The 23,342-nt window shown below is 42.6% G+C and overlaps 1 protein-coding gene across 2 annotated transcripts in view; it reads left to right on the top strand.

The window, feature by feature from the left end:
• Window positions 1-22,832, top strand: part of CFAP58 (cilia and flagella associated protein 58) — a 109,729-nt gene extending 86,897 nt beyond the window's left edge. For both annotated transcript variants that reach the window (XM_050957998.1, XM_050957999.1), the window contains exons 16-18: window positions 6,427-6,546; window positions 13,135-13,268; window positions 21,355-22,832. In XM_050957998.1, the coding sequence (XP_050813955.1) occupies window positions 6,427-6,546; window positions 13,135-13,268; window positions 21,355-21,475 (375 nt within the window). In that variant the 3' untranslated portion in view covers window positions 21,476-22,832. The remainder of the gene's footprint in view (window positions 1-6,426; window positions 6,547-13,134; window positions 13,269-21,354) is intronic.
• The last annotated feature ends 510 nt before the right edge of the window (window positions 22,833-23,342 follow it).

Here is a 23,342-nt window from a genome sequence, read left to right as displayed (position 1 = left end):
AATCCTGGCTAAGGATAGCTCCACCTTCCATGAAGCAAGTAGGTGAAAAGGATGTTCATCAAAGCCAGTCTTAATGACCAAGCCTGCCTACTTCCTACTCAGTCTTTTTGTCTTCTTCAACCTGGAAGTCTAGGTCCCTTTACTCATTCCTTGTCTTCTAGTTCTGTTTCTGTTCAAACATGCTTCTTTTCCTCTTCCAGCTCTCCTGGGAGCAGAGAAGGATAAGATAGAAGATGGGTTTTTTAAGTTAAAAAATGAGTAAAAAGGATAAGAAACACAGAGAGAGATACAGTAAATGAGCCCCAAATACGAAATAACTTGTTGGTAAATGAGGGCACCAGGCCTACTGCAGGGAGCCTTCCTAATGCTTGCTCCCTTGTACTTGGACTCTAAACTTGACCAGGCTCAGCACCTTCTACAAAAAATGTCCACAAGTTCACTGGCCCCACAGTCTCCTAATCTGCCTCATAGAGTCCCAGTATAACACTACAGCTTCTTCTGTCTGTCAGGCTCCAGACACACCGTGTGATGTCATGATATCCAGGGCCCGGTTTTTTCTCTTTTACCAGACCCACCCTCTTTCTACTCTTCCTATTTACTTTTCATCCATGTTTTTTAGCCTTTCAGGTGTTCTGAGGGTTAGCTGAGTTCAGTGTCTCCTGAATTCCTCTCCTTTCTGGATCCTATCAGCACGCTAGTGCTCCCTCTCCAGATCAGATAAGCAACTGGGGATGTTCTGTCCATGCTTTCTTCTCCTTTGCTCTTTGTGTCAGGATTGCATCATTCATTGGCCCTACCCTAACTTTCACTGGCCCTTGTCTTCCTCAACAACTGCTAAAGAAGATCCCTACTTCCTTCTGCCAACTTTCTCCAGTACAATTGACTTTCTTACCAGAAAATCCAAATTCCTCCTGAGTTCTTCCCTAAGCACTTTAGAGTTGAGGAAGAACAGGACACCTTGGAGGAAAGGGTAGACCCTGGACATGCGCACACACAGATTATGAGCCAGACAGAGGTCCCTCCTTTACCACAGGAATGGAAATCCCTCATAACTATGTCACTAGAAGATACCAGTGTGACGTTGCACTCTATATGATTTTATGAAAATATGCTAATCAAAGTGAATATAATGTAACTGGAATATGTTTCATGCAAAAGGTCTCTTGTAAGGTATCATTACACATCTTATAGTCTACTAAGTGTGGTCATCCTATTTGTATAAATGTACCATTCTTGTATCTGAAACTAGAAATACGAAATATAACTCTGATGTCTATTGTAATTATGCAAAGTGTGGGCCATTAATGGTGGTTTTGAATCTTGATGGCTCCAATCAACTAGCACAATTGACTGTAGATGGCTCTGTTTACTTGAAAGTCTTCCTGTATACGTGTGTGCTGGCAAATGGATAATGAAGTCTTACAGTGACATGTGATCATGTCACCAGAACTGGAATCCATCTTTAACTTGGAGCTTTTCCATTGAGAAGGAGGGGGTGGGAACACAGAGAGGGATAAAGGATTCCTGCCTTGTGCAAAAGATATATAAGGGGGTGAAATAGAACAAGGGAGACTGCAGTCATGAGAAATCCCCTAGCTACTATCTGAGCAGGAACAAGGACTGTACCAGGGGAAGGGATTGGGACCAGACTAGGAAGGTGTACAGTCTGTGAAAAAAGCCTATTGAAACACCTCTGAGGGTGAGATTTACCTATATTCAGTTTTCTTACTGTATTAGGCTTAGGCCTGGGCTACACTAGTGGGGGGGTTCGAACTAAGATACACAACTTCAGCTATTCACGTAGCTGAAGTCGAAGTATCTTAGTTCGACTTACCAGGCCGTCCTCATACTGCCATGGCTCCCCCGTCGACTCCGCTTAGTCCTCCTGCCGAGGTGGAGTACAGCGTCGATTAGCGGATCAATTTATCGCGTCCAGACAAGACACAATAAATCGATCCCCAATACATTGAATGCTACCCGTCGATCTGGCGGGTAGTATAGACGTACCCTTAGACTTGCGTGTTTTATTTTATTTTGCTTGGTAATTCACTTTATTCTGTCTGTTATTACTTGGAACCACTTAAATCCTACTTTTTGTATTCAATAAAATCACTTGTTACTTATTAATTAACCCAGAGTATGTATTAATACCTGGGGCGGGGGGGAAAACAACTGTACATATCTCTCTATCAGTGTTATAGGGGGTGAACAATTTATGAGTTTACCCTGTGTAAGTTTTATACAGGGTAAAACGGATTTATTTGGGGTTTGGACCCCACTGGGAGTTGAGTATCTGAGTGCTGGAGACAGGAGCACTTCTTAAGCTGTTTTCAGTTAAGCCTGCACTTGTGGGGGACCTGGTTCAGACTTGGATCTGTGTTAGCAGCAGGCAAGTGTGTCCGGCTCAAACAAGGCAAGGCACTGAAGTCCCAAGCTAGCAGGAAAAATAGGCTCACAAGTAGTCTAGGCACATCAGGTGGCAGTCCCAAGGGGGTTTCTGTGACCCAGCCCGTCACAACCAGTCTGAAGTAAAACAAGATGGTTGGCTTTGATGGACCTTCTTGGGAGAATTCCTGCTCTTTTATGCATTTCTGCTTTTTGGGGGAACGTGGCCACGTGGAAAAAGCATTATGAAGACACTGACACTCTTTCTTGTCCTGTGTCTATCAGGATCTTAGCTATGTCCAAGATGAAAGTCTTGGTCCTGACATTCACTTCCTGGATCACCTTCCCCACATGACACCTTAACTGCCTCTGACATTACCAATGGGCCAATCAATATGGCATTTTGTCACTGCTTGTCTTTCCTCTGTCCTTCATTTGCTTCCAAAGGCACTTCAGGGGTTCCAAGTAGGGCTGTCAAGTGATTAAAAAAATTAATCGTGATTAATTGCACAATTAAAAAAAATTAATTGTGATTAACTGCACAATTAAAAAAATTAACCGTGCGATTAATTGCGCTGTTAAACAGTAATAGAAAACCATTTATTTAAATGTTTTTGGATATTTCTACATTTTCAAATATATTGATTTCAGTTACAACACAGAATACAAAGTGTCCAGTGCTCACTTTATATTTATTTTTTATTACAAATATTTGCACTGTAAAAAAAAAAAGAAATAATATTTTTCAGTTCCCCCATTACAAGTACTGTAGTGCAATTGCTTTATCGTGAACATTTAACTTACAAATGTAGAATTATGTACAAAAAACCCCATTTTATTTTTGAATGCAATGTAAAACTTTAGAGCCTACAAATCCACTCAGTCCCACTTCTTGTTCAGCCAATCGCTCAGACTAACAAGTTTGTTTACATTTGCAGGACATAATGCTGCCCGCTTCTTGTTTACAATGTCACCTGAAAATGAGAACAGGTATTCACATGGCACTATCATAGCCGGCGTCACAAGATATTTACGTGCCAGATAAGCTAAAGATTCATATGTCCCTTCATGCTTCAACCACCATTCCACAGGACATGCGTCCATGCTGATGACGGGTTCTGCTCTATAACAATCCAAAACAGTGCAGACCGACATATGTTCATTTTCATCATCTGAGTTAGATGCCACCAGCAGAAGACTGATTTTCTTTTTTGGTGATTAGGGTTCTGTAGTTTCCACATTGGAGTGTTGCTCTTTTAAGACATCTGAAAGCATGCTCCACACCTCATCCCTTTCAGATTTTGGAAGGCACTTCAGATTCTTAAACCTTGGGTCGAGTGCTGTATCTATCCCTAGAAATCTCACATTGGTACCTTCTTTGCGTTTTGTCAAATCTACTGTGAAAGTGTTTTAAAATGAACAACATGTGCTGGGTCATTATACAAGACTGCTGTAACATGACATATATAGCAGAATGTGGGTAAAACAGATCAGGAAGCATACATTTCTCTCCCAAAGAGTTCAGTCACAAAATTAATTAATGCATTATTTTTTAATGGGTGTCGTCAGCATGGAATTATGTCCTCTGGAATGGTGGCCGAAGCATGAAAGGGCATACGAATATTTAGCATGTCTGGCACGTAAAGACCTTGCAATGCTGGTTACAAAAGTCCCATGCGAATGCTTGGTCTCACTTTCAGATGTCATTGTAAATAAGAAGTGGGCAGCATTATCTTCTGCAAATGTAAACAAACTTGTTTGTCTTAGTGGTTGGCTGAATAAGAAGTAGGACTGAGTGGACTTGTACACTCTGAAGCTTTACACAGTTTTGGTTTTGAATGAAGTTATGTAAGAAAAAAATCTACATTTGTAAATTGCACTTTCACAATAAAGAGATTGCACTACAATACTTGTATGAGGTGAATTGAAAAATACTATTTCTTTTATCATTTTTACAGTGCAAATATTTGTAATAAAAATAATAATATAAAGTGAGCACTGTACACTTTGTATTCTGTGTTGTAATTTAAGTTAATATATTTGAAGATGTATAAAAACATCCAGAAATATTTAATAAATTTCAATTGGGATTCTATTGTTTAACAGTGCAATTAAAACTACGATTGATCAAATTTTTTTTTATTTAATGTCATGAGTTAACTGCAATTAATTGATAGCACTAGTTCCCAGCCTTCATTTGATAAGCATGTCACGGAGTGTGGGGAGTCCAGTCCTGCACCCCTCTTCCTGGGACCCACAGTGACTCTCAGCCAGTCAGTAAAACAGAAGGTTTATTGGACAACAGGAACACAGGTTACAGCAGAGCTTGCAGGCACAGTCAGGACCCCTCCATCGAGTCCTTCTGGGCTTTCAGGGTGCTTGGATCCTAGCTAGGATACCCTGAATTCTGCCCACACAGCCCCAAGCCCAAACTCAAACTGCTTCCCTCCTGCCACTCCCTTCCTTTGTCCCCCTTCCCAGGCAAAGGTGTTGACCTTTCCCCTCCCTTACCTAGCTCAGGTTACAGGCTCCGGTATCGTCCATCCCCTAAAGTCCTCCCCTGCCCCCCCATTCCCTACACAGACAGCCCCTAATCCATCACAAAGCAATATTGCCAACCTTAAGTGTTAAAATTGTGAGTCAGGCCCCCCCAAATCATCACGAGATTGGCTTAAAAATGATATTTTTTAAAAAGTTTTTTATTTGCGTTTTGGTCTTGAGCCTTTTAGAAGTACACATTTTCCATCTTTTCTCTGCAAGGGCTAGAAACTTGTTTTTTAAATAATAGCTGAAATTCTCATAATCATTTTACTGCAGGAGCAGGGCACCCAGGAAAACACCAAGTATTGAGACAAGCGGCAACACTGGTAAAAGAAAATTTCTACACTCACAGCATACAGAAGGGGGATCATTCTTTCTCATTATCTAACAAACTTAGATGCCTGCTGTGTCTTTTTTCTAGGAAGATGATTATATTAAATAATAGTAATTATCTCAGTCTGAGTGGTCGGGTTGCCATCTCTGAAGTACAAAAAAACGGGACATCCAGGATGATCCCATGCCCATGAAACTGAACAGCTGGTAGTGTGTACTGAGCACACTTACAAATTTCCCAGGACAGCCTCTTCAAAAAAGGGATGATCTTGGGAAAACCTGGACAGGTGGCAAAATCGCTGAGAGTGGTGAAGCATTAGCCTCATTGAAATGTGCAAGGCCATGATATGGACCTCACCTAATACATGTATTAATTCAGGTAAAATAAATTAGACCTTAAACCATATCTGGAAGCAGCCTTTCAGCATTGAAAGCCACAACTGGCCATGGAGTTCCTCTGGGAACTTATGGCTTGTTACATCCATGTACCGCATAGGTTCTGTTATAATGTGTGGGAAGAGGAGACATATGACAAGGAAAAATTGCTCACTGGTAATTGTGTTTGTCATAGTCATCCCTAATTATCCTTTCCTCCCACATCCCCCTGGGGGCTTTCTCAGTTAGTGGTGAGTATTATTTGGTTTTCTTATATATTTATTTGCTCTCCAGGATTCTATTTGGAGAATAAAGTAGGTGGGCTGGTTCTTTTATATAGGTCATGATTGACATTTGTTGACTCCTTACTTCCTGGTGGATGGAGCTATATCTCTTAATGTAATGTAATGGGGGTGGGAGAAAGGGACTACAATGAACACAATTACTGGTAAGTAATTTTCTCCTTGACTACATTTCTGGTGACTCTGTTTTATACTCTCTGTGCCAAAGCAGGTTCGCTGATGACAGTGTTTAAGAATATTTAATTCTTGGTATGAACTAGCTGGGTGTTTCTCTTAATGAGCTATCCCACTGCTATCACAACAACTTTAAATACCTTATGGCTAGCAAGGCAGAGACTGAGACACAGGCAGATTTGTTTCTGCAAATAGCTGCTAGATTTACTTGCCTCTTTCAACTGCCTTGATATAGATACAGGTTGTCCTGTTGCTACTGTGGCGGCAAATAAGAGCACTTATGAACTGTTGTTGTTCTGCTTATCTTGTCTCTTAGGAAAAGGAAAAGCTATATGTAGAGCTGAAGCACATCTTGGCCCGGCAGCCTGGGCCTGAAGCGGCAGAACAGTTGCAGCTCTACCGACACACCCTCCGAGAGAAGACCAAACAACTGAAAGTAAGAGATGCCCTTCATGGGATTAATCAGAAAGGAAGTCCATCTGAAGGGCTGCTATGCTTGTAGGACTATATCGGTGCTTTGCACAGGGAAGTCTGTCTTGTCAAGGAGTCTTTTGGTGCCGAGAAATTGAGCCTCAATCTCTGGGTAGCGGGGTCAAGAAGTTAAAAATGTTTCACTGTCAGGGGTTTTTCAGAATACTGTAATTCTTCACAGTGCTTTCACTGCTTTTGTGCAGCATGGACAATAATACTGCAGTGCAGTAAAGTGGATAGCAAGTGAGAAAAGATAAGAAAGAATGTCAGGGAAAATGGAACAAACTCTTTAAAATAGGACACTTCCTAAACTATAGCCTCATATCAAAAGACACTTTCGTTTTCCTGTGATGTTACTTGGCTATACAGTTATTTAGCAGTTCAGCCGTTTCCTCTCAGCGTTTTATGCATCCATATTCCACACTAAGCTGTAATGCCAAAGACCTTTTAACTGTGAGGAATGGACACAGTTTTCTTCATTTGCCAGTCTTGTCTTGTCCTAAACAAATATTTCTGATGTTTGTCATAAAAGGATAATTCAACATTTCCCTACATTCTCCATGAAACACTGGCCTAATAGTTACAGCTCTGCCCACCTCAGTGCCAAAAACACATCAGGATGAAGAAAGGAGTTCAGAGGGGAATAGCAATAATGACAAAAGGCTGAAAATATTGATTTACTAGGAAAGATTAAAATAACTGGGTATGCTCAGCTTGGTTAGTCAATAGATACAAGTCTAAGGACAAGTAGGACCCACTATATCAAGAGTCAAAGATGAAGAATTCCTATGAAATATCTCTACAAGAAAAGACTGGCCCATCAGTTGAGAAGCATCCTTTCTAAGAATCATCTGAAAACTAACCATTTCCATTAGCTGTTGAGGGCAGATCCATAAAAGTAGATCCTCCATTTCATCCAAACAAATCTGTGAAAGGACACCTTGTATTTCAGTCCAGTAATAGCATGCTGTGTAAATATTACTAACTCAACAGGTTTACTTGGACAAGATATAGGGCCTGTTTATTGGTCTGCCCTCAGAGGCTAATGTAAACAGTTACATTTCAGAAATTGACTTCTTTTTCATAGATTCATAGATTTTTAAAGCCAGAAGAGACCACTGGATCATCTAGTCTGACTTCCTGTCTATCACAGGGCAGAGAATTTCATCTAGTTATCCCTGTATTGAGCCCAGTAACCTATGTTTCACTAAAGTTTATCTTCCAGAAAGGGATCCTGTCTTGATCTGAAGACTTCAACAGATGCAGAATCCACCACTTCCCTTGGTTTTGTTCCAATGGTGTTTTGGTTCTGAGGTGGACAGAACTGTACATGTTAGTGTAGATACATTGACAAGCACTTACATGACATTTCTCCTATCTACAATACAGTGTTGTGTAATGCCAGTGCTACCTGTTAACTGTGCTTTCTGTGTGAAAGTCCATATAATATTCATAGCCTCTCTGCTGGGGAGGTGGTTTTACTAATGTGTAAGCTTCCTAAGCATTCTGAGAATAGAATTTAGTAATATTATGTTTATTTGTTTCATTAAACAAAGAAGAAATGAAAGTGCAATTTGAATATTAATGTACAGCGTATTACTCTAAATGCTCATGCACATGGACATTTTTAGATACTACAGATACATGAGGCTTAATTTCATTTTTTCTTAAATGAGTGAGATCTTCTAATAAGTGAGTCAAAAACATTTTCACACTCTTTTTAACACACTAGTGGAAACTGTTCCTAAATCCTTGTTATTTCTCTCACAGTGCATTACGTGTACGTTAGTCTCAAATCTTATTACAGGCTGACAAGAGTAATCTATCTTAACCCCTTGCCACTAGAAATCAGGATTTCCTGATTCTGAAGAGCTGCCTCATGGAAAACTTTTTGAAGGTGTGATAATGAGAAGCAATTCTACTTATATGTAATGTAGAGCTCTTCCCTTGTTCTTGACTATATGAAAGCAAGATCCTTCTCCCCAAGAGTTCATCTGCTCCTACAGCTCCTTTCCCTGTTGAAGTCATCATCTTCTATTTGCTGCATCGTAATCAACTCTACACCAACCATGGGGAAAATCCTCCAGGAGCAGATGGACCCTCAATAAACAAGGAACCTGTTTTTATGTAAATCTTAGTTATCCGGAAGAAGAGAAAAGAAATGCAGAAAATGTAAAATAGAAGCAGGAGTTTAGCGAAGACGAATGTGATTCAAAGCTTTCCTTAGAGTTCTCATTGGTCTTTAATGCATTAAATTGCTGCTGTGTACATTTTTACTTCCTCACACAATATATTGTATTAGCAAACAGGCATACATGCTAGTCTTTTGTGCAGGTCAACACATACTTATGAGCTGAGTGAAATCTGGTTATGGGTTGAGTAAAAACTTCACTGAGACTGATAGCTGTGAACTCACCCTTAGGTTTAGTGGTTTCAGAGTGGTAGCCTGTATCAGCAAAAGGAACAAGGAGTACTTGTGGCACCTTAGAGAGTAACAAATTTATTTGAGCATAAGCTTTCGTGGGCTAAAACCCACTTAAGTTGATGCATGCAGTGGAAAATACAGTAGGAAGACGTATATACACAGAGGACATGAAAAAATGGGTGTTGCCATACTAACTATAATGATAACTAACTATAACCTTAACTGATTACTCTTGTTATAGTTAGTATGGCAACACCCATTTTTTCATGTCCTCTGTGTATATATATCTTCCTACTGTATTTTCCACTGCATGCATCTGATGAAGTGGGTTTTAGCCCACAAAAGCTTATGCTCAAATGCATGTGTTAGTCTCTAAGGTGCCACAAGTACTCCTATTCTTTTTCCTTAGGTTTATGTAACTGGAAGAACCTGTGAGGCATCAGTGTCTCTGACATCCTCTTGAGGCTAATTCAAGACCTACATAATGACTCAGAGGCATGGGTGCATTGAGGGACCCACCAGTCTCACATATTTCACACTAGATCGGGGGTGAAGTAGGGATATGTCCTGGCTGCAACTCTGTTCTGCTGGACAATAAATTGCTTCCTTGAACATATCTCCACAAATATTGGTATAACTGTCAATTTAACTTCTTTTACCAACCTGGATTATGCGGATGATGTCGTCCTCTTTGGCCCGGGTGCAAACAATCTTAAAACTACACTAGAGAGCTTCCAGCATGAGGCACCTTCTCTTGGGCCAAGGATTTCTTGGGCAAAAGCAAAAATCCAGAGTGTCAGTGCAAAAATTATGGTACAAACATCTCTGCTTCTGGACAAACCCATGGGAGTAGTAGATAACTTCATCTACCTAGGCAGTAAACTGTCTTCAAACAGACGCAGCCCTCCAGACATCCTAAGGAGAATTGGTTTAGTAGCTTCACTTATGAACGCCCTGCAAAGGGTCTAGAGCAAACAAAAGTTGAAACTATATACAAAAGTATGGATTTATGAAGCCTGCACACTTCAGATTCTCTGAAGGTGGATCTGAAACATGGACATTGCTTAAACAAAACATCAGAAAGTTGGCGGCATTTCATATGCATGGTTAGCAATGGCTACTGGGTATAAGATGGTTTGACTTTATCAGTAATAGGGATGTATCACTGAGTACTGGCCCAGAGAGGACTGAAGTCATCACTGGCCACTGCTGACTGGCCCTTTTTGGTCATGTTGCCCACCTTTGAGACAAAGTCTCTGCACATCAAACTCTGAAGATTGTCCTGAGATGAGGCGGGGATGCTGCCTGGTCATGGACTGGTGGTGGCCACATGGTCGCCTTCGTTTAACCTGGCTGCACCAGATCATTAATAAGCCCATGGAACTCTTAGATGCCTGGAATAAAGCTGTGCAGAGTGCTCATGGACACTCGGCGCTATGGTCCTCTGCTGTCGAAGTGTACTGTGGTTGTTGTTGTAAGGCTAAGCCCCCATTTAAGACAAAAGGAGTATGTGAACCCAGCCACAGGCTTTTGTTGAGTGTTGTTTTGGGACGAGATGTGTCCGTGTATGTGTATGTGAAGAACAATAAAAAAACTGGGAGAGACTGAGGACAGAACAGTGAGCAAGGCAGAGGCAAAAAATAAGAAAGCCAAGCAGTAGCCGATGAGCACAGTGTGACCCTGGAAAAAACGAGAGAGAGAATTTTTGGGTCTGTGGACTAAGGGGACTTGGTGTTATAAGTAAGGCAAATATCTTGTCATGGTTATTTTTAGTAAAAGTCACAGACAGGTCATGGGCAATAAATAAAAATTCACGGAGCCCGTGACCTGTCCATGACTTTACTAAAAATAACTGGGGGTAGGGCTAAATAGGGGGAGGAATGGAGTCCGATGAGTGACGGGGGGACTGACAGGCCAAGACTCCCAGCTCCAGCGGCCGCAGCAGTGGGCACAGCCGGGAGGGGACACATGGCCCAGGGATGCTGCAGGGCAGGGGCACATAGCCCCCGATGCAGCTCCCACCACGGGGCTGGGGCATGTGACGCCAGCTGCAGCTCCCGGCAGAAAACGCGGGGCAGGGGCACTCAGCCAGGCTGCAGTCTCCCCACCCCTTGCAAACCGCAGGGCAGGAGCTGCAGGTCCTGATTCCAGCTCTCCAGTTTGCAGTTGTAAGCTGTTGCAGCAGGGCAGGAGCGCACAGTCCTGCCTCCAGCCCCCGCTTTAGCTGCTGACAGCTAACGGTGGAAGAAGTCACAGAGGTCCAGTAAAGTCACGGAATCCGTGACTGCTGTGACCTCCATGACTAAATTGTAGCCTGAGTTATAAGCTAAGAAACTGCTCCTATTGTTCTTGGTTCCTCCTGCATTTGGAGAAGCAGGACTTTATATGTTTCATGTAAATAAACGAAGTTGCATCAAATAAAATACCTGACTCTTTCCAAACTTTGGCTAGTCTCAATATTCTTCTTCCTGCAGCAGGAAAGTGCATTTGGCATGACCCTATTTCCAAATTAATTGATTTAAATGGGATCAGGATCATGCCAATAATTGTATTGCATGATGCCATGTTGCTTATGTGGAGTTAATTATAGTCTATAATACAGTGGGCCCTCTTGAACAAAAATGCAATATTAAAGTTCCTGTTTGCTTGTGATGAGGCAGGTCGTGTAATGTCTGCATGAAAGAGGTATTTATGAATGTCTTGAAAGAGTGCACAACAGAAGGTACATTAATGCTCGTAGAAGAGGAAGACTTTTCAACTGTCTGAAATTGTCCTTCAGTTAGAAACATTAATGACGTAACGGTATAGACAGATGGCAGAAAGATTCCAGAGTAACATTTGCTCTACTCCCTGGAAGTCTAGTCCCCGGCCAGCTCTCTTCTGATTAGCAGAGATAGAAAGCTCAACTCTAGCTGCAAGCATTGAAAGGCATTTTGAAATGTCCGGCTCACATTATATCCCTCAGCTCTCCCTCATTAAACTGGACAACTTTCATTTTAAGGGCCACAGTTTTCTCCAATCCCCACAAATATGCCTTACTTTCACTGCTGTTAATTATTTACATAAGAAATGAATACTCAAGATGCTGAAATGCTAGGAAAATATAACTTGTGGTAAACAGATGGATCCTATGCCATTTTAAAACTTCCTGCTTAATTATTTGTCTGTGCTCCTTGTTTTGGGTCTTTGGCTCACATTTGGGTCCAGGAAGGTAGAGGACTACAGTAAATAGATTCATAGATTCATAGATTCTAGGGTCAGAAGGGACCAATGTGATCATCTAGTCCAACCCTCTGCACAAAGCAGGCCACAGAACCCTACCCATCCACTTCTATAACAAACCCCTAACCTATGCCTGAGTTATTGAAGTCTTCAAATTGTGGTTTGAAGACCTCAAGCTGCAGAGAATCCTCCAGCAAGTGACCCATGCCCCACGCTGCAGGGGAAGGCGAAAAACCTCTAGGGCCTCTGCCAATCTGCCCTGGAGGAAAATTCCTTCCCGACCCCAAATATGGCGATCAGCTAAACCCTGAGCATGTGGGCAAGACTCACCAGCCAGCACTCAGAAAAGAATTCTCTGCAGTAACTCAGATCCCATCCCATCCAACATCCCATCACCAACCACTGGGCATACTTATCTGGTGATAATCAAAGATCAGTTGCCAAAATTAGGCTCTTCCATCATACCATCCCTTCCATAAACTTATCAAGCTTAATCTTAAAGCCAGATATGTCTTTTGCCCCCACTACTCCCCTTGGAAGGCTGTTCCAGAACTTCACTCCTCTAATGGTTAGAAACCTTCATCTAATTTCAAGTCTAAACTTCCTAGTGTCCAGTTTATACCCATTCGTTCTTGTATCTACATTGGTACTAAGCTTAAATAATTCCTCTCCCTCCCTAATATTAATCCCTCTGATATATTTATATTTATATTTATAAAGAGCAAGCATATCCCCCCTCAGCCTTCTTTTGTCACTCAAAAGATGCTTGGTGAGGTACATAGTGTAGCTTTAACTCTGTAAAGTGTCTTCAGGTGGGCAGAGCTTTTATCCGATGGAGAGAAGGGAGTGTGTGACAGATGTAACCTGTGAAGCTGTGAAGCTTACTTTTTGCTTTTGGTTGGTTAGGTTTTGTCTTCAGAACTGAACATGTATGAGTCACAGAGTCAAGAGTACAAGTATGAAATAGAGAGACTGGGCAATGAGCTCCTGAATGTGAAGAAGAAATACCTAACCCAGAAACGCAAGGAACAACAGACCAAGTAAGGAATAATGTTAATTCTCTCGATCCATCTTTCCAGCTAATCCTCATCCTTACACACGACACACCTCACTTGCATCTGAGTGCCTTACAAAGATATAAACACAGAAAAGTTTGAGTATGCTCAGAGTTCTTCCCTCTTCTCCTTGAGCAGGTCTAGACGTTTTTTTGAAAAAATTATTTATATGTTTTTCTTTCTCATGTTCCTCTTCCTCCCTTTCTTTTCTCCCATCTTCTCGTATGGCTTCCAACTTCCTCTTCCTTTCTCTGTCCCGTTCTTCCATTCTCTAGTCTCCTTTTTATGGCAGCACTTATAGTATATTTGCTGCTTCAGGGATGGATGTTACTGTGTGAATGCTATTGCATTAGGATGGGATTCGTAATCATGGGTCAGGCACTAAGAAAGCACTGTCCCCCCACTAACACAACAGAACAATTCCATGGGTTACAAAGATCACCTGTCATAATTGTGGTGACTTCTGAGAGAGCCTAGAGTCATCCTATTGATCTATCTGGAGATCAGTGCAAGGACTGTGAATTTGATCTGATATTGGGAAGGGAGCAAACTGTATTGAGTGGAGCATTGGGGTGATATGTTTGCTTTGATCTAAATCTCTCAGCAGATGCAAAGCAGCATGTTACACCAGCTGGGGCTATTTTTAAGGCTGTCATATTAATTCCTATGTTATCCACACAATCTAGGGCACCCTATTTATACCCTACTGAGGGCTCAGGGCATAACTTGGTCAATTTAGGTACCACCACCTTCTCCCTACCGAGGGCTTGGAGTGTAAGACACCTACTCTTTCCCACAGGGGTCCAGGAAAAACCTGGTCAATTTATGTACCTGCCCTCTCCCACAGGGCTCCGGGCTCTACGGGTCTGTGTGACTTTTCCCGGTGAACAGGCCTTACACAGCTGTGCTGTAAACATCTATCGAGTAGCAATACACACAGAATATGTATAACCAGTAAATCTCTTTTGCTCACCCCTACCAATACACAGAGAAATGTCTCTCGATGGCCAGTCAGGATCTACTCATCTGGGGTTTCCCGGCAGTGCCTCTGCACGTCATAGTCGTGCAGAGGGATCAGAGTTCCAGCAGCTCAATGTTGAACTGTGGTCCGAAAATGGTTCCCAAAGAGCATTGTTTTTCATTTTCATTATATAGTTAAAACGAGCTACCCCCTACAAACCTATCACGTTATCCCACACTCCTAGATAAAACTTTTAACAAGTTACACACTGGCACCTGTGTGTCCTCCTTCCTGCCCAAGTTTTTTACATTTGTATCTTTCATGCCTAAATTGTAACTTAGTTGTCACCTCCTCTGTTTATGCAGATGGTCAGCATGCAAAGGCTGGTCAGAGCTTATTTTACCATTTACTGTGTCTCTTTCTGTATCCTCCCTAATTTCCCAGTGCCTGGATGTCTCTACCTTACAACCTTGGTGGTTATAATTCTCATTAGGGATATCCTGGAGGTGGAGGTGCTTTATCAGCAACAGAACATTTTTTTTTCAATTGTAGTGGTTGGTTTAATATGGTGTGTATGTGTGTGTGTGTGGGGAGAGACTAATCAGGTCTCAGGCCTGCACCTAGGCAGGGGTCTACTCAGTCCTGGAAGTCATGCATGTCTGGATCAGTGTGCCCAGATCTGCATCCACCAGGATGTGGTAGACCTCCTAGCCTGCTTCAGATGAGAAAAAACATTAATGACCATTATTGCTAAGGGCCTTGAGGCTGTAAACAGTCCTTATCATTGGTGCGAGGACATGCTTGGTTGAAGGTGATGTAGTGGTGTGTGTCACTTCTTCTAAGTGTATCCCCTCACTTACCAACATCACTTCGGTCATGACTGGGTTGAGCTTCAGCCAGCTGCCATGGCCCATGGTCCGGAGACTGTTTTGCAGCAACAGCATCTCTGTGTCTAGTCCCAGTCTGAAGTCAACGTAGGATGGTCCAGGTATTGGTGCTGATCAAATGGTTGGAGGAGGCCCTTTGCCAGTTTATTATCTCACTCAGAAACAGGAGTTTGGATTCAAGGTGGTAACTGGGCAGCTCAGGTGCATCTACTGAAGGCTTCTCAAGCACTGACTGTACTGTGAATCTCAAGGGATTTTACAAATATTAAAACTGCCAGCACCCTGATGGGGGAGGTAGTTCTTCTGAGTGCATATTCCCAGTGTTGGGATAAAGTATCCCTGGTGCCGCAGAGCCTTGGGGAAAAACCATGCTCATTCGGGATGCATGAGTGCTCCCTTGTGGCTGCAGAAATTAATTGCCCACAGCTTTAGAAGTGAGGAGTAATGCCCAAGCACTTCGTTCTACTCCTTAGCTGCAAATGGAGGAATCTCAGCTGCACCTACAGTCTTTCTTTGCCAGACTTCTCACCCCTTTCTACCTCAGGCTGTGTCTGAATCTTTTTGTATCTAGTTAGTCACTAGTGTTTTAGCCAATGGTCAATGTTTTCGTTTGATGGTAGGTAATTTCCCTCTACGGTCACAGAGCACAGTTCAGTTTTCAGAAGTGAGTAGTGTTTTTTGGCTGTTCCACTTGTGATGTTTTAAATTTGCAGGAGCTGGGTGCTTGGCACAGTCTGAAAATCAGGCTCCATTATGATGCCTCAAGTTGAACCTCAAATCACTGTTCATGTTTGGAAATGCAGATATTTTCCCCAAGGAGAGGCTTCTAGGGGATGATGTTATTTTGCAGCTGAATGGCTTGATTTGCAGTAATGCTTTTTTGCATGAACCAGTTTTCCTTCCACGCATCTTCTCCCCCAGCCTGCCCCCTCAGACACTCCAAACTGCATTTTTCCATTTTCGTTGACTGTGATTCAAAGCTACCTGCATTTGTCTTTGCCTTAACTGTATTTTAGAGAGCAAGCAGTACTGATGGTGAAATTAGCAAAATCGTCAGTGATAACAAGTGACCTTTGTCCATCTGCAAATTGTATAAGGCTGCCTTGATGTTGGAATTATCAACAATTGTTCACTGCTAATGGCCTTCCTGGAGTTTTAGGATCAATACATGAGGCTCCCATAATGTCTAACAATCCATTTCCAACAGTTAAGTGTCCTCTTGAAAACACTTCTAATGTTTACAGTTTGGACCTTGGTTTCACATTTGCTTTTGCGTGTTAGAAGAGAAGAAATACACTCCTGTTTTGCTGTATGTCTGTAGCTAGAATTGATGTCCTGTTAGAACTATATTGAGAATCCCATTACTCAGGACCTGGCTTTTTACCTTGCAAGGGATGGTTATGTTTGAATCTTTCAGTCACACACAGTGATAAAGAGGTTCCTGTTGTTGGTCAGTTTATGCCAGTCCCCAGGGCCGATGCAAGGAAGTTTCACGCCCTAGGCGAAACTTCCACCTTGCACCCCACACCCAGCTAACCCCGCACCCCCACGGCAGCTAACAGCCCCCCATCTGGCGAGCCCCCCCGCAGCAGCTACCTCCCCCACCACGACAGCTAACCCCTCTCCACCCCGTCCCCCCACGGCAACTAAACCCACCCGGGGAGACTCCCCCTGTCCCCCCATGGCAGCTAACCCTGCCTGGGGAGACTTCCCACACCGCCATGGTAGCTAACCCTGCCTGGGGAGATTTCCCCTCTGCCATGGCAGCTAACCCTGCCTGGGGAGACTTCCCCCCACCATGGCAGCTAACCCTGCCTGGGTTTTCCCCCATCCAGCTCACCTCGGCTCCACCTTCTCCACTGAGCACGCTGGCGCTGCTCTAATTCTCCTCCCTGCCCAGGCGTGCGGCACCGATTGGAGGAGACTTAGAGCTGGGCTGTGTGCTCAGCAGAGGAGGCAGAGTGGAGGTGAGCTGGGGCAGGGAGCTGTTCCCCTGTGCGCCTCCCCCGTTACTGCGGGCAGCCCTCCCCCGTGCCCCCTCCCACCCAGCTCACCTCCACTCCACCTCCTCGCCTGAGGGGGCTTTTAGACGCCCCCAACCACTTGGTGCCCTAGGCGGCCACCTAGTTTGCCTAAATGGTTGCACCGGCCCTACCAGTCCCATCATTCTGTTTAAAAGTTAAGGATTAAATTCTGCCTGTAGTTCAGCTCAGCAGGCCATCTCTCCCTGGCAGTTCCCTGCAAGGGCTAGGCACAATGGCTATCCTTTGAGCATGGCTGTTTGTTCCCTGCTAGCCACACCCTATGTGTGTTCTGGGAATTCATCCAAGTGCCAATGCTGAGATTTGTCCAGGACTTCAGCGATTTATGTTCCCCCACACCTGTTTCAGAGGTTGACAGTATTGTTTTGGTTCTCAGCCCTGACTCATACTCCTCCTCTGGGAGGTCACTAGAGCTGAGTGAAATTCTTTTGGTTAATAGTTTATTTGCCAAAAAAATGCAATTTCAAGTTGACTGAAACTATTTGGTATTGATCCTTGTTCCAATGATTTTTTTATAAAAACTAGGAAAGCTTCAACAGAAGAGACTGAGAAAGCCCCATAGCTCAGTGATTAGAGTGACCTGCAAAACCCAAGTCCAAATTCCTTCTCCAGATCAGCTAGAGGCAGGAATTAAATCTGGGGCTTCCACATACTAGGAGAGTGCCCTAGCCACCACTGCTCCTCCTCCTTCATTTGACCCAACTTGAAATTCTGTTGACATTTCATACTCAGTGCAACCCAAAACTAAGCCTTTTTTGACTAGATCGTTGTAACAGCAGCAAACGTGACAGCGTGTTTGCTCTACCTGTGGCTGCCTTTGCTGATAAAAAGAGAATCCCGTTGGTGCAACAGCATTGGCAGCATTACTGACTATGATGGTATGTGGCTGAGTTAATGCTCATAGATAGCACCACATAAAGGTGTAATCGAAAGGCCTTTGTTGATTTGAACCAGACTGCCCTCTTTTGTGATTTAAAGTATTGCTTCGTGAAGTGATGCAGCTTCTCATGGCTGTAAGATTGATGGACTTGCACAGGACCTTAGCTTTGGATTTGGCTTCAAGCTGGAAATCTTGTGTTTGGGACTGTAAACATTTAAGCCTCTTTTCCTGCTCCCTGGCCCTCCCTGACAGAATCACCAGCTCCCTCTGACATTCTTTCTTCCTCCCTGTTCTCCTCTACCACTATCTGCTTTTCTTCTCCATTACCTCTCCTGGTTGCCTCAAACACCTTGGTATTGGTTTGATCTCCAAGGATTGGTCATGGGATATGGAGCCTTTAGTTGCCTGTAGGTCGCTAGCTTGAATCCAGATCAGAGACCTGATCCATTAGCCCTTTCCTGTGTGAGTAGATGCATTGACTACAGGCGATAACCAGAAAGTCATTACCACCTGACAGCTTGAACAATGATGCTGTGTGAAACAGTACCTGGTGCACAAGAATCGGCAAAACTGCAGTTGGCACCCTTGCTGACAGCCTCAGTGGGGGTTCACAGTTTGAAAGGACATGGAGCTGGGCCAACATTCTCACTCCAGGGTGGCAATACCTGTCATGATGGGACACCTCAGGCCCCAGGGCTGTCAGCCTGGCATCTTCCGTCAGCACTACATTGACTTTGTTAAAAACATTTACAAGTGGTTTGGTTTATTTATGTGCATCTAACTCAACCTGTGGTTAATCACATGCTTCCACACAAATGACATGTGGAACAAGAAACCATCCCTGGCCTCCCTATGGGGTTTCTCTTGGATTTTTCTTTTTTCAGATAGCATTTGTCCCTTGGTCCCCCAATATTACTAACTGTAGGAAGCCATTTGTTTCACTGGGAGATGAATCCAGGAGCCAAGGAGACTGGGTGGGAATCAGCAAAGGCCAAAGATTATCTGTTAAAGCAAAATGACAAAAAATACAAGGAAATTGTATTTCTTCATAGTAACTGTTTAGTATCATAGGGGTAGCCGTGTTAGTCTGGATCTGTAAAAGCAGCAAAGAGTCCTGTGGCACCTTATAGACTAACAGACGTTTTGGACCATGAGCTTTCGTGGGTGAATACCCACTTCGTCAGATGCATCTGAGGAAGTGGGTATTCACCCACGAAAGCTCATGATCCAAAACGTCTGTTAGTCTATAAGGTGCCACAGGACTCTTTGCTGCAGTAACTGTTTATTTAATCTTAACTAAGCAGGGCTAGTCAATTTTGGCCCAGTTGACAAATTGGACTGTGATTTAGGAGGCCTGGAATCTATTCCCAGTTGTGCCACTAGCATGCTGGTTATCCTTGACCAAGTCGCTTCTCTTTTCTATGCCTCAGGTTCCGCATCTGTAAAATGGGGGTATCCTGACCTCTTTTGTAAAGCGCTTAAAGATCCATGGTTATTATAGTAAACTAGGATTTCATAAAATCTTGCTTGATTTATTTTAAATATTAGAAAAGATTAATAGAGTGATGTCAGATTGGAGGGAGGTCTTGACTGGAGTTCCACAGGGATCTGTTCTGGGTCCAGTGTTTAACATCTTTCTGAATGACCTGTCTATAGGTGTAGAAGAGCATACTAATCAAGTTTGCAGATAACAGAAGGCTAGGAGGTGTTGCCAATAGAGCATAGAGCTAAAATTCAGAGGGATCTTGACAATTTGGGGAACGGGGCTATGGACAACAAAATGAAATGCAACAAAGACAAATGTAAGATGCTACACTTAGGGAAGAAAAACCAAAAGCACAAATACAGAATGAGGGGAAACTGGCTTGGCAGCAGCACTACTGAGAAGGATCTGGGAGTTGTGGTGGATCACAGCTTCAACATGAGTTAGCAATGCAATACTGTTGGAAAAGGAAGCAAATGTAATTTTAGGTTGCATTAACAGAGGCATAGGATGCAAGTCATGGGATGCAGTAGTACCGCTCTACTTGGCGCTGGTTAGGCCTCAGCTGGAGAACTGTGTCCAGTTTTGGTCACCAATGTATAGAAAGGATGCAGAGAAACTGGAAAGGATCTAGAGGTGAGTGACAAAGATGATCAAAGGGATGGAATGCAAGCCATGTGAGCAAAGGCTGAAGGAACTAGGTATGTTTAGTTTGGAAAAGAGGAGATTAAGGGAGGTATGATAATGGTCTTCAGATACTCGAAAGGCTGCCAAAAAAGATGGAGAAAAGTTGTTCTCTCTTGCCACAGAGGGCAGGACAAGAGGCAGTGGGTTCAAACTACAGCAGAGCAGATTTAGATTAAATCTCAGGAAAAACTTCCTAACTGTAGGAACAGTAGGACAATGGCACAGACACCTAGGAAGGCTGTGGAAGCTCCTTCACTGGAGGTTTTCAAAAGGAGGTTGGAGCCATATGTCTTGGATGGTTTAAACACAACAAATCCTGCATCTTGGCAGGGGGTTAGACTAGATGATGCTTTCAGTCCCTTCTAACTCTGTGGTTCTATGATTCTGTGATTTCTGACACCTGTCTCTGAATCCTTGAGGTGTATCTCAGAAAATTGAAAATGCTGCCTCTTTATATTTATTCTACTCTGGATACCTGCGCCCTCCGGTCCCACCTGGGACCTATTAAAGAGTGAACATCTAAACATTGCACCATTCTCTTAAGGCCACCACATTCAAGCTCTGGATCCTCAGATGAGCAAGTTCCTGAGGCTATAGATGCCCCTCATATATAGTGTTGGTTTTTTGCAAATACAACAGGCTGGGTAGTTATAACTGGAACTTTGTTAAAATTTGAAGACAGATAACACTATTTATTCATTAAAATTCAACAAAGGAAAAATATCTCCCCATCCTGCCTTTGATGAATCTAGCTGTTTGTTTGAAAACAAATGAGGACTTGGTAGAATGGGGTGATGATTAGAAACCCAAAGTCACAAAGCTCACGCGTATTCTAGTTCTAATGAGATGCTCTGACCGACTTTGGGCGGCTAACATTAGAACTCATTTAGTTCTAATTTTTAATAATTCTGAAAACCATCGGGAGTTGCTTAATTAGATCCAAACAGACACCTAGTCTTGGCTGTTTAGCCTAACAGGCTCTAATCAACATATTTTTAATGATCTCTTGGTAGAGTGGTTGCATCACAGAAACTTTGGAGGACACAGATTTGCTTAGTTTGAAAACACTGTTGCATAGTTAATGTGAAAAACATTTCTTTCCTTTCCTTTCCCTCTTTGTTTCCTCTAAAGGGATAAGGAGCGAGTGTTGGCTAACATGGAGCAGGAGTATCCAATGCAGAGAATGGACGTTCCTCGTTTCACTGGGGGAGGCTTTGCTCTCACCAAGCAACCACCCAAGGTTATGGCCTAAACTGGAGTCATCTCATCATGTCCCACTTTTCTTGCTGAACTAAATTCGTTCTTGGGTGTTTTAGAGAATGGTTTTAGAGTAACTCATATCAAATGTTCTTTTTGGTATTACTGCATTGTTTTCATAAAAGAAGCTTATTCTAGAGGGGCCAGTGCTGTAATTTACACACTATGGGCTAAATTCTGCCCTTGATGGCACCAGCATTACAACATGTCCATGGAGCTGCACAGCTGGGACATATGCTGATATTTCTTCCTTGTTGCTGTGACTTTTTATTTAGAATTGTAACACCCAAAATACTTTAATATGTACACAACTATATACCCTCTATCTACCTCCACCCCAAGCACATATTCCATTTATCCATCAATTTAAATCTACTAGTAGGAAGGAGAAAAACAGAAAAGAAGGAAAAAGGAATAATGAGAAGCTCCATGTCCTATTTTAAGCAAATGCAGAGTTGACAACTCTTTGCTCAGATGTTCACGTGAGACAGTTTTTTGTGCAGGAGTAATATAATTTGGTTTATTCAATATTTGCTACAGCCATTATTAAGATCAAGGGAGTTTCTGGCCACAGTAGACCTACCCATTGTCCATTGTTAAGGGATGCAATTCTGCATACTGGATATGGATACTAAGTGACTAATTATGTCTGTTCAAATAAGCAGTCTATCTACTCTGTCTGGAACCTGCCATCCTCTATACATTGTTTCTTGTGAATCTGAACTCAAAACATGGCAAACTTTGCACTTTAATTTCTGTTAGGAGAAAGATCCTGGAACATTTTTGTAACTTTAAAAAATTGTTTTTGCAACGCAGCGTGAGCCCTCCAACCTTTTTGGCCTAAAGAGATTTAATTATAATTAATTACCAAGTGATACGACAAAATCACTGCGAGAGGAGCTGAAGTATAGAAAACTCACAAGCTGTAAAATAAAATGTTTTAGAACTGATTTCTATATGGAATGCTCCCTCCTGCACTAGGGGATGAAAAACTAGTCCAAAGAGATATGCTGATAAACATTTAATACAAAAAAATCCCCCTTTGCAGAGATTTTGATCTTTGCTTTGGTGGAATACATAATTAAATATTAAAGCTACTGTGGGAAACTTTTAATGGAAGTGTTTAATTCAGGGGAATCAAGTTAAATACAACAGGGATCTTCTTTGCTGTTACATCAGAGACCAGAACACTGAGTCATCAGATCTATTGTATTTTTTTCTCTCTGTCAAGTATATTTACACCACAGTATCATTTCAGAGGAGTCTTATTGTCTGAATCTTGTCTTGTGTGTGTGTGTATGACATTTCAGTATAACCACAATAATCCAATCACAGTAAAGTCAAGATGGCTGACCTGGATATATGAGTATGAAGACATCCCAAATAGGGTCTCGGCCATTCTTTAGAAAGTAAAGAAGTTACTATAAAGCCAGATTCTTCCCCGTTTACTCAGACTGAGTAGTAATGTACTCGGGGAGTAGTCGTATAGAAATAAATTAAACTACTCCCAGAGAAAATCATTCCTCCATATGGGTAACAATGGAAAATTGGGCTCAGAGAACCCCAGAAGCCCAGCCCATTATGGATAAGTCATTTGTTTATTACTTCATATCTTAACTGTACCATATAGGGGCCAAATTCAAAGTTCATTCAGTTCAGTGGATATCTTTCCATTAATTCAGATCAGGATCTAGGAGAGTGAGTGTGATCTAATGGTTAAGGTGGGGGGCAGGAGGGAGAGTAGGCGCCAGGATGATTCCCTGCTCTGCCTCCTTCTGCTTATGTGACCTTGGGCAAGTCCCTAACAGACAGATTCTGCCACCATTACTTGCACTGTGTAGTATCTAGTGTCAAAATAAATG

The sequence above is a fragment of the Gopherus flavomarginatus genome, chromosome 6 (assembly GCF_025201925.1).
Source record: "Gopherus flavomarginatus isolate rGopFla2 chromosome 6, rGopFla2.mat.asm, whole genome shotgun sequence".
Classification (NCBI taxonomy): Eukaryota; Metazoa; Chordata; order Testudines; family Testudinidae; genus Gopherus; species Gopherus flavomarginatus.
The sequence above is the reverse complement of the archived record's forward strand: the minus strand, read 5'-3'. Positions and strand labels throughout refer to the sequence as shown.